Source organism: Zalophus californianus, chromosome 2 (assembly GCF_009762305.2).
Source record: "Zalophus californianus isolate mZalCal1 chromosome 2, mZalCal1.pri.v2, whole genome shotgun sequence".
NCBI lineage: Eukaryota > Metazoa > Chordata > Mammalia > Carnivora > Otariidae > Zalophus > Zalophus californianus.
Genome location: NC_045596.1, coordinates 117,467,500 through 117,486,028, shown reverse-complemented (window position 1 = coordinate 117,486,028; position 18,529 = coordinate 117,467,500). Strand labels below are relative to the sequence as shown.

Sequence of the window (18,529 nt, the reverse complement as noted above, 5' to 3'; positions counted from 1 at the left end):
TCATTGTTTGCATATAACATCAAAATGCATTTTTTAAAAATACCTGTGTGCCAAGTACTGTGCCAACTGGTTAGGGTACAAAAGTCAATTATGAGAGACAGAGGAGAAATCGAGAGAAAAAGACAGAGAGAAAGAGTGATAGTAGGGGGTCAGAGCTGAGGAAACACAGAAGAGGGATTCTTAGCCCATGGATCTAAAAGAGGTTTCCTGGAGGTAATGACTGTTCTGCTGAATGTTGAAAGATGAGGTAGAGGGGCGCCTGGGTGGCTCAGTGGTTAAGCGTCTGCCTTCGGCTCAGGTCATGGTCCCAGGGCCCTGGGATCGAGCCCCGCATCGGGCTCCCTGCTCGGCGGGAAGCCCGCTTCTCCCTCTCCCACTCCCCCTGCTTGTGTTCCCTCTCTCGCTGTGTCTCTCTCTGTCAAATAAATAAATAAAATCTTAAAAAAAAAAATAAGATGAGGTAGAATTATCAAAGCAAAGTCATGAAGAAAGGGAACTTCAGGCTGGACAAACAGCTTGAGTAGAGGCAAAAAATCTGGAGTCAGCATGACGCAAGTAAGATGTCAGCAACCAGCTCCTTATTGCCACAGCATGAAGTGTGAGGTGGGAATGTGGGGAATGAGGCTGACTGGGAGATGAGTGCCTTCCCAGACAGACTAGGCTGAGACTTCCTTTGGAAAGCTGTGGCGAACCACTAAAGGCTTCTAAGGGCCAACAAGTGCTCATCTGAGTTACCATGGGGCCTCTGACTCTCCCTGTGACCTCTCTATTTCCTCAGCTTTCACCTCCGTGGATGTCTTATACATGCTGAGTGTCCTTACCAGGCTTCAGAAAGCTCTATCAGCAGACACATGGTCAGCTTCGACAATCACATTTTCTCCCCCAGAGCCTTTGTATATTATCATATGGAACAAGATCACTTCCAATGCAATATGGTTCACAGGCTTGACCACTCTGATAAAACCAAGGACATTCACATGGAAAATGCCAAAGGCCTCAGTCATTACATTCAAATTGTATGCTTAACAATTCACCTAAGCCCATTAAGATTCAAAGAGGAGAAAAGACATTTCACTCAAAAAAAAATTGAGACAATGGACTCTTTCAGGACACTGCTTTATTTTATCAATTGCTTTGTTGTAGATAATCTTACGGTTCTAGAAACAGTGAAATCAGAGGTGGTTTCTGATCATATGTCCCATTTGATTATTTTTGGACCCAAGATGACAGGAGAAGGGGGTGTGGTGCTAATAGAACATGGAGGCCACAAACAATATCAGCTTCAGAGTTAATGACCTACTTTTTCCCCAGCAATCTCTTGCTCTAGTTCTTACCTCCTCACCTGCTTCTATTAGTGCTACAAGGAGCACAAATGAGGGCCCTTGGAAGTGTGAAAGGCCAGGCTGATTTGAAAATATGTAGATATTCTAAAACACTTACCAGGTGTTAACGGGCTGAACTGTGTCCCTCCAAGATTCATATGTTGAAGCCCTTACCTCCAATGTGACTGTATTTGGAGATAGGGCCTTTAAGGAGATAATTAAGGGAAGACATAAAAGTTAGGACCCGGATCCGTAGGAGTGGTGTCCTCATAAGAAGAGGAAGAGACATGAGAGATACCGCTCTCTCTACTCATGCACAGAGACCATGTGAGTACATAGCGAGAAGACAGCTGCCCACAAACCAAGGAGAGAGATCTCACCAGAAACCAAACCTGCTGCTACCCTGATTTGGACTTTGGGCTTCCAGAACCATGATAAAATAAATTTCTGTTGTTGAAGCCACCAAGTCTGTGATATTTGGTATGGCCGCCTGAGCAGACTAATACAATAGGGTTATCAATACATTTGATGTAACCTCTGCCTTGCAGAATTCAAAGAGCTTGACCCATGCTGGAGTAGACTGGGTATCCATACAGTCAGGTCCTTCTTTCTGAAACAAACAAACACAAACAAAAAGCTTTTTTAAAAAATTGTGTAAGAAACAAATGTTCATATAATACACATGGGATTTGGGGACATTTAAATTCTTCTTCTCATTCTAGACCCTCACTGCTAGAGTCCTCCTTTTCCAGAGGAAACGACTGGAAAATATCACTATTAATAGACTAGAATGTAGACAAATAAATAGAGATAACCCCTCTTTTTATATAAACTAGAACATTTGACATATACTGTCCTGAATCTTGCTTTTTTTACTTATCAGTATTTCATATAAACTCATTTCAGAGTATACCTACAGGTAGACAGATTTCATATTTCAACAGTTGTGATTTATGCCATTTATAAGAATATAGCACAATTTATATAACCTGTCTTCTGTTGAAAGGACATTTAGGGTTTTTCAATCTTTGTGCTTTGATACAAATAATATCACAATAAAATAGATGTATGTTCATCTTTGGCACATATGTATGTGTAAAATAAATTCTTAGAAATTAGATTATGCTTCAAAAATATTTGTATTTTTAGATATTTTATATTTATTTTATAGAAATTGCCAAGTGCAGACATTCTGTCAACTTTCAGAGACAGCTAGAGGCATTTAGGTTGGCTGCCAGGCTCTACTTCGCTGTGATGTCATTACCAAAGTTCTTTCCTAAACAACCTCCATATGCCTAAATGCCATATGACTAACTTCCTCCTGAACTTGACCTAGGGAATGATCTTGGAATGCTGGGTCTCCAAAGAAGTCGCATGATCTGCTGAGCAAACAGGCCTTCCCTCTGCTACTACTCATGCCCCTGGGACTCTTCCTCTTCCAACCCACTGCCATGGGAAGTGTTGTGACTCAACTTTTCAGATTCTTCTCGGTTTCTAGGAAGAGAAGAGAAAAGAAATAAAAATTAAGGGCTGTATTTCGCTCCCACACCCTAGGAAATGTGCTTCATTTTCTTGAATAAGCCTTGGGGAGGGAAGATTTCTTTTCTTTTCTTTTCTTTGCTTTTTTCTTTTCTTTTCTTTTTTCTTAGGATTTTATTTACTTCTTTGACAGAGAAAGACACAGCGAGAGAGGGAACACAAGCAGGGGGAGTGGGAGAGGAAGAAGCAGGCTTCCTACCAAGCAGGGAGCCCGATGTGGGGCTCAATCCCAGGATCCTGGGATCAGGGCCTGAACCAAAGGCAGACGCTAATGACTGAGCCACCCAGGCACCCTGGGAAGATTATTTTCTTGAGAAAATGTTCAGTGTCTTCATTGGCACCTCGAACAGAATTGGACTGCTCCAGAGGATCACACCAGTTTTGCTCACATGAGTCAAAGGTCTGTTAGCTTTTTATTTTCCATTTTCCCTCAGAGCAGGAAGAAAGTACTAAGAACAATTTGCACTAATAAACTCTTCTAAAAAACCTGAGAGTATGAGCATTTTCCCAACTCTAGATATTCTCCATAGCACAAGTGGATCCCCCGGATAAGTGAGAAATAAACTCTGATCAATTCTTACTAGATTCATGTGATGTTTTAAAACTTGATTTGGCACTCTGAGGTACAGAAGTGTCAGGGGATGTGTAGTTTACCAAAATACCACACATTCTAGTCCATTCAACAATCCACGGGGGCTGGGCACTTGGGTGGCTCAGTTGGTTAAATGTCTGCCTTCGGCTCAGGTCATGATCCCAGGGTCCTCGGATCCAGTCCAGCACTGGGGTCCCTGCTCAGCGGGGAGTCTGCTTCTCACTCTCCCTCTGTGCTTTCTCTCTCTCTCAAATAAATAAAATCTTAAAAAAAAAAAAAAAAACCATAGGGGCCCTCTTGGGTTTTGGGAACATTTCTCCTCTTGCTAAAATTACTTTGTATTTAATGTTACTTACCGTTTGAAATAGACATCATTTGAAATATCTTTAAGTGGGGTTACTGGGTTTTTCTGATCCTTCAGTTTTATCCCCCAGGGGATGCTGACGACCATGATTTAGTGAAATCCTCGACTTTAAGATCACAGAACACATGGCCTTCTTCCTCTTAATACTTATCACAGTAGAACTGAATTTTACTTGTTGATTAATATTTGAATCTTACCTGCTATAAGCTTCTTGTGGGTGTAATAATGTTTGCTTTTCTTCAACATGCACCCCCAGCATCCAGCAGAGTGCTAGGCGTCCGGGAGGTACCCGCCAACAGTTAGTGCGGTCACGTGTTGGTTTAAGTCACGTCCAACAGTAAATACAGGATCACAAGGGTAATCTGGGGCCCAATATAAAACTGAGAGATGAGTTCAGATCATTTTACAAGTTAGAGTCTGGGGTCAAGGAAAATATTAATCCAGAGCTGAAGCCCTGATACCTAGATCTTACAGATCTATTTAAGTAAATCCATGGCTTGTCTGAAAGAAATCGCTGCCCACTGAAGTACCTGTTTTTGATCTATACCAGTGTTTCCCAGAAGGGTGGCCCCTGGATCAACACCATCAACATCACCAGGAAATTCGTTGGGAATGCACATTCTCAGGTCTCGGTCAGACCTACCGAATCGGAAATTCTGGAGCAGGGGTCCACCAGTCTCTTTTAACAAGCGTTCTGGTGGTTCTGACACACTAAGATTTGAGAACCACTGAAGATACACAAATCTTATCACTTTCAAATGGTAGAAAAGGCAGACAAATGAAAACATGGAGCCCAAGTTTCTTACTGGAAATGTAAATGAAAAAATGAAGGAAAGAACTGAAAACCAAAGTCTACACAGGATTTTTAGCTGTATTCAACAGTTCCCCGCCAAAAGCCTTGAAGAGAGTAGCCCATCACATCCTCGCCGACATGTCCGTTTTTGTACAGTCTCGTTTGCCTATCTGCATTCAAAGCACTTAAAACTCCCTCTTACAGCGAAGACGACCTGAGAATAATTTCATGACCTAAAAAAGTTTATTGAGATAATCATATTGAGACAAATAATATAAATATAAAATAATAGTAATAATAGACAATATTTATAGAGAAAAGGAATATGAGTAAGAGCACAGGCTGGATTTAGGCAGTTTGGTTTTGAATTTTGACTCTACCACTTCCTAGTTGCATGACTTTGGTCAAGTTACTTTACTTTTTTTTTTTTAAGATTTTTTTTTTTTTTTTTAATTTACTTGAGAGAGAGAGAGCGAGCACAAGCAGGGGGAGAGGCAGAGGGAGAGGGAGAAGCAAGCTCCCTGCTGAGCCAGGAGCTCGATCCCAGGACCCTGGGATCATGACCTGAACCAAAGGCACACGCTTAACCGACTGAGCCAACCAGGCACCACAAGTTACTTTACTTTTTGTAATTTGGTTTCCTCATTCATAACAGGGAGTTCGATAATAGTTTACTCAGTTCCTCCCTCAGAGAGTTGCTATGAGGATTAAATGCACTAATATATATGGCCTTGGCACATAGTTCATGCGCAATAAATATTAACCATGTAATATTGTAATATGCAGGATGTGTGTCTAACTATCCCCCCCAATACACACATTGTCTTGGCCCCATGGTCTCCCCAGTTGAATCCCAGGTAGTGTAACAGCAGAGCTCCTGCTGCAAGTTTAAGACACAACAGAAAGAACTGGGGCCTCTTCCAGTGAGACTACATGCCTCAGTAAGAAGACACCCCCACTCTGCTCTCTCTACCCCCTCACTAACATACCCCCCATCATGCTGAAGCAGGTGTAATAGGAAGTGGACTTGTGTTGTGTCTGTGGTGAGAAGGCAGACCTCCCAGAGGCAGACAGGGGTCCAAAAATTTCTGTCTTCCCATTCTTCCCCCGCCACTTGGACACTAGTAAGAAATAAACATTATCAGCAGGCCTGGGAGGGGTTCCCGTGACTGGGAGAAAGGAAGTCTTATTAGAAGGACGTGGTGTGGCTGACTCCAGGGCTGGGTGTGGATCCAACTACACCTGGGTGGTCACCAATGCCAAGGAGCCAAGTGGGACCCAAGTTGGTCCCGGCTGAGAAAGCCCAGTGGCCATTTGGGGGACTTCCCTGAGAGGAGGAAGAATGCTCAGGTAACGAGTAACCAGAAAGACAAATGTTCACCTTGAGTCTCTTTGGCTAGTAACCCCTCAGCAAGGAGAGACATCGATTCCCATAAAAGTACGATGTTGGCAAAACCACATTTAACGAGAAGAACCTATCATAACAAATAGGCTAGGGGAAAAAAACGATGAAAATGGCATTAAACGCCGATATTTTTAGCTGTCCAGTGAGGTTCTAGAAGCCATCCCTTTTCAAAATATGACAGATTCATCAAAACACTGTGAACCAGCTGTGCTAGTAGATGACCCTTCTGTTCAGGAAACAGCAGAGGAGAGTTCACCACACATTTTACATAGGAATCCTGCGTCTCTTCTAAAGGGGAACATTTAGAATCACTCACATTGGCTGTGTTTCCCTTTTAAGTTTGAGCAAGATGCTGGGGTATTCAACTGAACTTTGCCTATATTATCACAATCTTTTCAGGGTCTACTCTACCCATATAGATAGAAGTGGAGCATAAAGAGACCGCTTTTCCTCCACCCTGTCCTTGCCCACTCTGAGGGAAAGAGGCCATAATCGCTGTTCCATCCTCCCTTTAATTCTGCATATGGAGCAGGCAAGCATCAAAGAAATCTTTCAAGTACAGATGCAAAGCCATGTTATCTCAAAATTGCACCTACCGTGGGATCCCACTGTAGCCATAAAAATATTTTTATAGCATGGACTTAATCAAATGTAATCTCTAATATCACACTGTTTCATTCCCAACCACCAACTAGCTGTCTTTATCTATAATTCTGTGATTTTCTATTGGCACATCTGAGATAGATTTTCTCATTTCTTTCAAAAGGCTTTTTAGTTGAGACTTCATGTTAAAATCCAAGGGCCGGCCAGGGGCGCCTAGGTGGCTCAGCTGGTTAAGCAACTGCCTTCGGCTCAGGTCATGATCCTGGAGTCCCTGGATGGAGTCCCGCATCAAGTCCCGCATCGGGCTCCCTGCTCGGCAGGGAGTCTGCTTCTCCCTCTGACCCTCTTCCCTCTCTCGTGCTCTCTATCTCTCATTCTCTCTCTCTCAAATAAAAAAAAAAAATCTTAAAAATCCAAGGGCCATAGTTTGTAGACAAGGATGCATTCAAAAGGTATATATTTTGTACTTTAAATATGTGCCTCCCACTTAGTGCTTTTTAGGTGAGTGAGGGTTGGCTCTGTATAAAGGAAGAGAGAAGGAATTATGTTTTAAAGTTTCATTTGGGGACAGAATGTCTAAGCTTCCAATTTGATTGACTGAGTCACTCCCATTAAAAGCAAACTGTAATTTTCATTGGAATAGAAATCAGTGTGATTTAACACATCCCTTTTTATGGAAGATTGCATTTCACAGCCTATAAGAGGATCACAAGTGACAAAAAAGAAAAAAAGCAAATTTCTCACCAGTACAATTTTATGATGAAAATGCCTATTTAGGTCTGTATTTTATAGAAGAAATCAAAGACATCACTGAAGGGCAATACATTCTGAAAAAAAAAAAAAATCTCAGTGATAAATGCCTAATGAGAGTGTTAAGAGCCCTGGGAATAAATAAAGGGTGAGTTATTTTTTGCCTTTTCCCCAATTCTGATAAAGGTAGCTCAACAGTCAACTCTCATGCTTATCCTTTAGGAATTATGTGATCTGAACTATTTCTCCCTTGGTGCAGAGAATACATTTTGGGGTTTTTTTTTTCCTCCCATAATATCGCATACTTACAGTTTTTCAAAGATTTGCAAACTTCAGATTATATTGTTTTATAATCTGTAATCTAAAGCTCTGAGAGGCTGGAAATTAAGAGATAAAGGGTTTAAATATAGTTAATAATGAAGGGAGTTTGAGTGATACGTTATTTTGTGTTAGAATGGATGCCTAGATATTGCTCATTTAAATCATTTAATCAAACGTAAAAATGTTTTAAAGATTTGAGATTCGAGATAGAATATAGTATTTCTCTACTAAGAACGTCAGTTTAATAAAAAGACAGCTGAGTTGTCATATTAAATCAAAGTACTTTATTTCAAAAAGATCAATAAAAACATTAGTTCTTATCCTCAGAGGAAAAAAGTTGTATTCTTCTATTTAAAAAAAGAAAAACCTACTTATTAGGTTTATAGGCACCGTGCAATTCAGAAGAAACACTATTATTACCTTAATATCAATGTCCCGATCTACTTACCTACCTTCAAGTGTTTAAAAAATGCACATGTCAAAAAAATCCTGTTGATGGTGGGGTTTTTGCATGTTTTTAACTAGCAAGAAAATAGACAAATTAGTTACCAGCAAAAGAACAGCATGACTGTGGGGGAAACAAACAAACAAACAAACAAACAAACACAAAAACTTCATCCTTAAAAGAAATGAGGAGGTTATTTTACGATCATGGATAATTGGAGCCCACAGCTATAGACCAGAAAGAGAGTCTGCCTTTGTTGATATGGCTGATTGGCTTATGCAAAACAGGAGAGATGTCAGGCATTTCCCAGCTAGTGGAGTATTTGAAGGCCAAGTAATTGGTCAATTCTCAAAATGACGAATTTTTTAATAAAAAATGAACTTATAGTGAGACTTTGTGAAGTATCAGTTGCACACAATAAGCATACATACATGGCTGCCATGTCTTGGTAATCTGACCAAATGACAGCCACTCATAGGCTGGGCAACAACCTGGTCCTTGGACAAAAAGATAAGGTGAGCCAATCAATTCCCCTTTCATGAATTATAGCTATAAAATACCTAAAATTTTTAGTTCATGGTGAGAGCTATAGCTTGAAAGCAATGACAAAAAATGGAACCGAAGCTTTCATGAGTCACGCACATGCTCAAATTATGAGGAACAGAAACTATGGGTAAGGAAAGGAGGCTGGTCAGTGGAGGAAAGATACTAAAGCAAGTGTGTGAAAAGCAGAGATTCAGAAGGAGGGAGAGAGGGAGAGAGCAGGCGCGTGCTAGAGGCTGAGAGGCTGCTCCCAGAGCTTCCTGAAGGTTTCTGGTACTAGTACAGTCCATATGAGTCCTCAAAAAATTCTTCCTTCCTTCCTTCTTCCCTCCCTCCCTCCCTTCTCTCCTTCCCTCCTTCTTTCCTTCCTCCCTCTGGTAAATTAAAAGATCTTTGACCCTAATTATCAAAAGGGTCACACCACTAGGTTTTAGCAGAAAACAAAACAAAGTATGTTATATTTATGCAATAGAAAATTACAGTCAAGAGGATTTAGTCATTAAAAAGCAAATTGTCAGTAGGTTATCTAGTAGACCTCTGTTGTTCAGGCTTGCCTGATGTAGGAAAGACGTTATTGGGGTTCGAAGCCGATGAGCAAGAAGGGATTCCTGAGCCGTCTTTGGTGCAAAAAGGTGATTTTATTCAAGCACGGGGACAGGACCCGTGGGTAGAAAGAGCTGCTGCCCCGGGGTTGTGAGGGGTGGCTGATGATACACTATGGGCTTGGGGGAGGTAAGGAAAAAGGGAGCTTTCAAAAGAACTTTCATATGCTAAAGAGGACGTACAAAGATACTAGAGGCCTTGCCATTGTCAAGGTTGTTTTTCTCCTCTAGCAAGGCATTAACATTAAGATAGTTGGGAGAGGGGCACCTGGGTGGCTCAGTCGTTGGGCGTCTGCCTTCGGCTGGGGTCATGGTCCCAGGGCCCTGGGATCGAGCCCCGCATCGGGCTCCCTGCTCGGCGGAAAGCCTGCTTCTCCCTCTCCCACTCCCCCTGCTCGTGTTCCCTCTCTCGCTGTGTCTCTCTCTGTCAAATAAAATCTTAAAAGCAACAACAAAAAATGATTTGGGGCGATAAGAGTCTCCTAAGTAAAAAAACCAACTTCTTATTCTGCTACTAATTACCTAAGTGACCTGAGTCAAGCCCCTTCCTTTTTCTAAGCTTTAGTTTCCTTGTACATAATCTGGGGAGCTGAATGTAACTGTAATCAGGGTTTCTTTTCCTTCTTAAATCTCAAAACCTTTCTTAAATTTGAAATTCATCAGCCAAAGTATGCACCTCCTTGTTGGGCATTTTCGGAGGTGAAGGTGCTATGCCCAGGGTTATAACAATGATCTTTTCACAGTCTCGGCCCTCAGGGAATTTGCAATGGAGAATTTTGAAGTAGGCAAAGTGCCTCCCTTCCCTATGGTATAAGCTCTTGACCTTATCTTTCCCAACCATTAAAACTTACCCTTTTTAGGGGCGCCTGGATGGCTCCGTCGTTAAGTGTCTGCCTTCAGCTCATGGGCTCATGGAATCATGGGCTCAGGTCATGATCCCAGGGTCCAGGGATCAAGCCCCGCATGATCGAGCTCCCTGCTCCGCGGGAACCCTCCTTCTTCCTCTCCCACTTCCCCTGCTTGTGTTCCCTCTTTAGCTGTCGCTCTCTCTCTCTGTGTCAAATAAATAAATAAAATCTTTAAAAAAAAAACTTGCCCTCTTTAATGACAGTTAATCAAAAAACAAATCGGTGAAATACCTTGCTTCATTTTTTCCCCCTAAAGACTTGCTGTCTTCTTTCTTGATTCCAGAAACACAGCATTTGACAGAGGTCATCCTGGGCACAGTTCTCCAACATGGAAGAAAATAATGTTTTATTCATTTTTTATTTCCAGAGCATCTTAGAATTCAAAAGGTGGACTGATTCACTGAACAGAGGCAGGGCAGTACGATTACAGATCTATTTTGAAGGATCTTTCCCCTCAATACGTACTACATGTAAGGATGGTCTTGGCTACGGATCTGTTCAGCCGCTTAAAGCTGAAAGAACCAAACTGTTGCTTCTGTATCATCAATTAGCTCTATTACTTGCAGAGTAGACTTTGTGGTGACTGGTTGATCTAGTTTTTCCAGCTGGATTAGCAACTCACACCCACTGTGAAGGTCTCTTCAGATATCAAAGCTACTATAAAGTCTTGGATCTTTGAAGCAATACCACACTTCTTTACTCCAACTGGTAAACCTTTCTCCTTCTACCTCACTGGACACTAGACATTCCAAATGTTCTACCATAGCTCCTGCCCTTCCAGGTTGGACAAGGAAAATGTGGACACTTAAAAAAAATGGTTCCTATTAACATGTTACCTTCAGCTAGAAGTCTAGGGGAGGAGTTGGTTTCTCCCAGGGGAGCATTAGTACCTTATTCTGCTGGGTGAATTTTCTCTGCTTAGACTAGACCTGAATTTTCTACTGACTTGCCCACTCTTGAGGCTGCCGATGCAGAGAGGCGAGAGGGTGTGGGCAGAAATAAAGTGCCCAAGACTCCGCAGCATTTCCAAGGGTGGGGCAAATCCCTAAAAGGCAAAATAAAGACTTATTTGGAGAGGGGTGAGGAAAGGGAAGAAAATACACCCCTGTGAAGGTGAAAAGCAGAAAAAGTAGAAACACTGTAGGAATGGGGGGGGAATCAGAATTGCCAAAGACACACAATTTTGTTTCAGTTAGAGCTGCCCACTAAGCAGTAAACCCATTGGTTGCTCCAAGGGGTGGAGGTGGGGGCACCAAAACCCTATCTGAGTTGATGCTTTCTAGTGGGAGAGGGGAGACACAGAGTGAGACACAGAGACTGAGGTCATTTACCCCTACTTTATCTAGGCATCTGTTACATGCTTTTCTTCTTTAAGTGGCTTGAGACAATCCTTGGGTTTAAAACCATGAATTGAATTGAAAGCTAAAAATACCTGTCTCAAAAAAAAAAAAAATACCTATCTCACTGTGGAACTGGTTGGATTAATTAGGTTCTCTTTGCCTTATTTCTAGTTCAGGTATATTTGATTGTCTTTTTTTTTTTTTTTTAACAAAGCTGCACTTTAGTAAGTGAGTGGTTGGCAGTATGAGACCCGCAAGCTGCCCTAAGTTCCTTGTAGCTTCTCTGATTCTTTGCAGTGCCTTCTCCTACAGGTTAACACAATTCATTGTAATAATGGAAACCCTGATTTCCTGGAAAGATTATGCTCTAACTCTTACAAAAATCTAGAAAAAAGCTAAGGACTTCAAATTTTTTCTTTCCTCTTGGCATCCAATCTTGTTCTCAAAGCAAATTTTTGTAAATTTGTTTTGGTTTTTATTATTAATTTTACATTTAATCTTCATTAAGGCAAAGATTTTTTTTTCCAGTTCAGCTTGGTGGTTTCCTCTTTATTGATGTGCCTCCTACCTTCTCCCCACAATTTCAGTCCCTTCCATCTACCCCCAAAAAAGAAGGTTTTGAAAGGAAGGGAATGTTGGGGTTCTGAGTCCCTTGGGCAGTTAGAAAGGGAGCAGAAACCAAACAATCGCTGGATGTGACAGATTGACAATCCGGAAGTCTAAAGCAGAGTGGGAAAGGTGGTAAGAGAAAGGGGAGAAAGGGGAGAAAGGAGAAGTCCAAGAGGTCACCTTCCCCATAAGCCCTCCTGCTAAGAGGGGCTGGAAGAGAGCCTCAAACATTAGGAAGTGTAGGTCCTGAAGAAGGGAGGTGGTGGTTGAGCCCCAAGGAGGAGTAGGTCAAGGAAGTGGGGGGCACCTCTCTCTTTGTAGAACGGGACCCCCCATCTCAGGGGGAGCAGCTTCACAGACCGTAGACACTTCCATCACTGTAGGCGATGTATAGAAAGGAGTCTTCTTCATGGTGTTCCTGGTATAGCTGACCCATTGTGGCACTGGTGGGTGGAATGACATTGTTGACAAAGAAAAACAAGGCATCCTCAGCTCGGAGATGATTTCACTTCCGGATCAAGAAGTAGAACAGACCAACTGTGAGATCAGAAGGCACCAGATATTTCTTTTTGTCCAGGTCGCCTATCCGAGCTTCGGGAGCCTTTTCTATTATCACCCGAACCCGGTCCAGGTATTTCTTTCAGATCTTCTCGCCTTCAGAGCGGCGTTTCTCGAACGGATGCTCCTCTTTATACATGAACTTCATCCTCCCAGGAACTGGGCTGGACGGGGCTGGGCTGAGGGAACCCGGGCGGGAGGCGGCGGCGACCAAGGCAAAGATTTTTATATGGTTTGTTCACTTGTTATCCCCAGGGCCTAGAGCATATTAGGTATTCAGTAACTACGCATTGTTGGGGTGCCTGCGTGGCTCAGTGGTTAAGCGTCTGCCTTCGGCTCAGGTCATGGTCCCAGGATCCTGGGATCGAGCCCCGCATCGGGCTCCCCACTCAGCGGGAAGCCTCCTTCACCCTCTCCCACTCCACCTGCTTGTGTTCCCTCTCTCGCTGGGTTTCTCTCTGTCAAATAAATAAAATCTTAAAAAAAAAATACGCCTTGAATGTAAGGGTGAGTGAATGAACACATGAATTAGACATAAATAGCATTTTGGTACCAATAGATAAAAAATGCTAAGCTAAAATCACATCACGACTTTGAGCAGTATGATAAGGACACTCTAAAAGACATTATGAAGGTGGGGGGAGCCTGGGTGGCCCAGGCAGTTAAGCGACACCCTATTGCTGGGGTCATGATCTCAGGTTCCTGGGATGGAGGCCCACGTCTGGCTCTCTGCTCAGCTGGGAGTCCGCTTCTCCCTCTCATTCTCCCTCTGTGCCCCCCCCAACAAATAATAAAATCTTTTCTTTTTAAAGATTTTTATTTATTTGACAGAGAGCACAAGCAGGGGGAGCAGCAGGCAGAGGGAGAGGGAGAAGCAGGCTTCCCGCTGAGCAGGGAGACCCTGATGTGGGACTCGATCCCAGGACCCCAGGATCGTGATCTGAGCTGAAGGCAGTCACCTAACCAACTGAGCCACCCAGGTGTCCTCAATAATAAAATCTTAAAAAAAAAGACAATATGAAGATACTTAATGGAGTTTTAAAAAATGTTAATTACAAAAAAAAATGAAGGAGTATTCATGGAAGCCTTAAGAAATATTCAGCTATATAAATATATTATTAAATTTTTACATATGTATGATTTGCAGTCTTAATGTTTATTGTGCTTGACTTGCAATAGAGTCTATGACTAAAGGCACTGTGCTATGGCCAAAGATGCCAAATGACATTTTTGAGTCTGTGTTAAATATGTGAAGTTTCCACAAATGCCTAGAGGTCTAAACTGTTTCCTAAAGAGGCAGAAGCTCAGTCAATGTGATAAGGGAGAAACTTCCATTTTCCTTGAGAGCTCACTGAGCAGAAACCAACAGGCACAGAGGCAGCAGTCTCATTAAAATGGCTGGGATGCATTCACTTTGCCATTTGAAGGGATTCAACAGTACAGATGAGAGCTACAGAAGCAAAAATGCTTAAGTGCACACAAGAAAGTCTCATTTGCTTTGGGAATGGTTTGCTTTTCTTGTTTGGAAAGGAAGTCTCTAGGATGTCCAACTTCCACAACAAAGCAGAGCTAGATAAATTCCCATCATCTGGGAAGTAGAGCCTCTTTTTGCTGATCTGGCTGTCTGCAGATCTCCCAGGTGAAAAAAGGTCATCAGATATATAGGTAGATCGGCTGTGATCCCAAGAGGCTTGAAGTACTGGGGGAATGCAAAACCGTTTAGGGATAAAGCTGGCCTTTGTGTCTCTAATCTCAATGATTAAAAAAAAATTTTTTTTAAATCCATTTATTAAGTGTGAATAAATCCCTGAATTCTGCTGTGCCCAGTCCTCGCAGCTCCAAATGCCTGAAATAGGAACAGTGGTAGTGTGAATTAGTTGGCCTAAGCTCTTGGGCTGCTTCCAACTTCGCTATTGCTCATGCCCCACAGGTCAAGGAAAGAAGTGATGTAATGCACTTAGCTGGGCCACTTTAATTACAATGCAATGGAGAGGGGGAGGGCTTATAGGCGGTGACAAGTTTAGCGCATGACTTGCCCTAGGGGTGCAGGAAACAAAAACATGGACAACCATTGGCTGCGTCCACTTCCGACCGGGTATCTAGCTGCTTGTCTGGAACCTTGAAACACTTATTTCCTGGGAAGAGGGGTGGCGCTAGCTTACAGAGCGTCAACCATAAACACACAGCGCGCGCGCGCGCACACACACACACACACACACACACACACACACACACGCACGCACGGAGGCTGGCAGCGTCTTCTCTGCTGAAATGGGCGTGGGGCCGAGTGCTTGGCCCACGGTGCCCAGAAGGTTGCCCCAAAGACGGCCGCAGCAGCTGGGCTCGGCGCTGGGAACCCGCGGAGGACCCGCGTCCGCGGAAACTGGTGTCACCCGGGCCCGTTCCCAGTGAGCCGCGCTCGCGTCATTCATTCGCAGCGTCCGGAGCGCCCTTCCAGCAGCGAGCTGGGCTTCGCTGCGTGTGCCAGTGGCCCCGGCGGGGAGTGTTACCGCGCGGTGACCTCGAGCGCGCGGAGCGGCTAGAGACGGAGGCGGCCCGGAGCTCGGCTAGGTGCTGCGGGAGCAGCCGCGCCCCAGCCCAGCTCGGCCCTCGCCGCGGGGCAGCGTGCGCTCCTGTCGCCCGCAGCCCTGCTCGCCGCGGCCCCGGATCGCGGGACTGAGCGCCACCACTTCCCCCTCCGCCCGCTCCTCGCGCCGCCGTGGGCCGGAGCCGAGCTGCGGGGCGGCGGGCCTGGGCTCGCGGGGGGCGGCGCCGCCGCCGGGAGGATGCTGCTCGCCGCGCCCGTGTCCTCGCCGTCCTCCCCGGCCTCCCGCGGGGGCTTTGTTGTGGCCCGGGCGCCGCGGGCGGCCGGCTGGTGAAGTCGCTCTCCGCCGCCGCACCTAGCAGGCGGGAGGGCGCGCGTGTGCCCGGGAGTGCGCGCCTGTGCGCGCCGGTGTGTGCAGGACCCGACCCGCGGCCCCATTGTGTGTCCGCTCGCGGCGCCCGGGAACATGTGGGTGAACCCCGAAGAGGTGCTGCTGGCTAACGCGCTGTGGATCACCGAGAGGGCCAACCCCTACTTCATCCTGCAGCGTAGGAAGGGGCACGCGGGCGATGGAGGCGGCGGCGGCGGACTAGCGGGTAAGGACCTGCGGCCAGTCGGTGCGGGAGGGTCCGGGAGCGCTGCGGCGCCGCCCGCGGCCCTCGGCTGCGGGCACCCGGGACGCCGCCCGGTCCCCCGGGGCTGGGCGGCCCGCCCCCACTGGGGTGCGTGGAAGGTATCGGGAGTCGTGATTTTTCAGTCTTTGAAAGAGATGATTCTTCTCTTACCCTGTCAGGCTAGGGGGCCCTTCGAGTACCGGGCACCCCCTAAGTGGGTGATGTTGATGAAAATGGAGATGGGGGGGAAGCAGCCCTTATGAATTGAATGCAGTACTTCTCCCTAACCCCCCTCCCTTCCCCATCCCTCTTAAAAAATATCGCTTTGTATATGGGCGAGAGAAGTAGAGGACGGTTAATTTTTACTTCATTCTGTTTGCTGATCATGGCAGGATCAGGTATAAAATGCTCTTTTGTTTCCAGGGAAGCGATCAGTAAGAGGCTGGTGTGGTCATTTCCTATATTAGTTATGATTGAAGAGAATGAAAAAGGATTTTTATTGTTGTTGTTGCAACCTAATTAGACATAAGAAAGCAAGTTATCTGGTTGTAAAAAGAATTAGCAGTGTAACTGCATTTTAACTATTTTAACTCAATCACTTAGCCGAACCCCCTCACAAGGTATTATTAATAATGTAACTACTAGTAAAACCATGCCCTATCATTTAAGGATTGTAAAATCAGACCCATAGCCCAAGTAGTGCCATATTAGAAAGGTCTTCGTTCTTAACTAACTTGTTTGCTTGCTGGGAGATTACAAAATAATCTTGAACTCATACCATACTAGAGAAATTGGACCTTCCCCTCTCCATGGTGGTTAGAATGAAGAGAACTGGGATACTTTTTACAGTCCAGAAGTTAGCAGAAGAAATAGGAGAGGTTTAACCAGGAAAGAGACTGCAGAAAAGAGATGAACTTTGACCTCTGTAGAGTCCAAACTGTATCACCCTCTGGGAGCTTACATGCTAGCTTTCAAAATGCTGTGCTATGAACTAAAAATTTTTGATAAGGTGCATATGTAGTCATGATTATAGTTTACAGACTAATTTTCTCAAGATTAAAATTCAAATAAATAAAAATATGTTTTATGGCATATATGGGTTTAAAGGATCTTGGCTAGTATATCATATCACTTATAGCCAACCTGATTATTCTACACTTTTTCTGCCATAAAAGAGAAGGCAATATGCAGCGCTCCAGACCCTGTTCTGCAATTCTGATTAGTGGCCTAGAATCAGAATTTTCCAGTTCATTTTGTAGAAGTTGTCTAACGATATACACTAATCCGTAGCTTGCATATCTAATACTGGGATCAGCCCAGGTTGTCCTTCTTTAAGCCTAAAACAACAAGGTAAATAGGTAGTTTATTGTATTAACAAAGAACATTTCCTGCCTGGAGTTAACCATCCTACGCTGTGTAACTACTAAGTAGTATTTCTTTTCTAGAGTCATATGCAATAGGTTATGAAAAATTCAGAGTTGCAGAGCCTTGTTTTCCTAGTTAATATTTTTATTATGTTCCTACTGACTCAGAGCTGTAACTAACCACAGTCCACCTGGAATCTCATTATTGATAACTTACTTCAGAAAGGTAAAGTTGTATCTTGAAATTATTATCACAAGTAAAAATATTCCTGCCAACAAAGGCCTTTTTTCAACTAAAAGAGGAAAAATGTCTGCTCTGATAGATTGGTGCCACATTAAATACAGCAGGAACGTTTTAGAAATCCTTGAACTATGTATAGTATATTTTGATCCTGATGTGAGTTCCTTAACTTAATGTGCTTTCATTAACTTACTGAATCATTTAACAAATATTTGTTGGCAGTGTCTGAAGTGCCAGTGTCATGAAACTCACAGCCTTGTGGAGAAGACAAGTGTTGATAAAATAATCATATAAATTAATATAAAATTGCCACTCCACGGGGTCCCAGCAGAAAACAGAACCAAACCTAGTTCAAATGAAGAGAGTTGGTGAAAAGACAACTTAGAAAGATGGAGGCAGGGTTACCCGAACCAGTGAAAGGCCCAGCGGCGGAGGCTGTTACCACCCTAGGAGACAGGAATGATGCTTCTGGAAGCCTTGTGAGCTGGAGCCAGGCAGGAGGAGCTTGGGCCTCCGGAGAAGCAGGGTCCCCTAGAAACTCAGAGTACAGCAAAAAGGAAGTGGAGAGGACATGCCCGGCTTCTCTCCTCCTACCCTGTCGGCTTCTGCCACTGTCTTTCATCTGTGGGACCCAAGAGAAGCCAGCTGGACAGGATGTCCTGGTGCTCTAGTCCCTAGGGATCAGCCTCCTAGGGATGGATCTGGGAGGTGGGAACAAACAGAATGATCAGTCCTAATCAAAAGGAGAGAAACGTGATGTTGGTTACCCTTTCTTTCATATCATCATCATCATCATCATCATCATCGTCGTCGTCGTCCGTTTAATGAGTGCACTGGTGCAGAGAGGAATTACTAGCTCATAGGTTATGTGTATCATCAGCTTTAGCAGGTAATACCAAACTGTTTTCCAGAGTAGTTGTACCAGTATACTCCCACCAGCAATGTATGGGAATTTCCCTTGCTCCATACCCTTGCCAACATCATCAGTCTTTGTAATTTTAACCATTCTGGTGGTTTTATAGTAATACCACATTGTGGAGTTTATTTGCTTTTTCCTGACTAATGAGGTTG

The 18,529-nt window shown here is 44.1% G+C and overlaps 1 protein-coding gene and 1 pseudogene across 2 annotated transcripts in view; one reads left to right on the top strand and one right to left on the bottom strand.

Annotated features, from left to right (window-relative positions):
* Positions 1-12,488: 12,488 nt before the first annotated feature.
* LOC113925276 lies at positions 12,489-12,842 on the bottom strand (annotated as a pseudogene).
* Positions 12,843-15,684: 2,842 nt separating this feature from the next.
* TBC1D9 (TBC1 domain family member 9) overlaps positions 15,685-18,529 on the top strand; it is a 114,886-nt gene continuing 112,041 nt past the window's right edge. For both annotated transcript variants that reach the window (XR_003520688.2, XM_027598309.2), the window contains exon 1: positions 15,685-15,835. Coding sequence is in view for 1 of the 2 variants with exons in the window: in XM_027598309.2 (XP_027454110.1) it covers positions 15,706-15,835 (130 nt within the window). In the remaining variant the exon portion in view is untranslated. The remainder of the gene's footprint in view (positions 15,836-18,529) is intronic.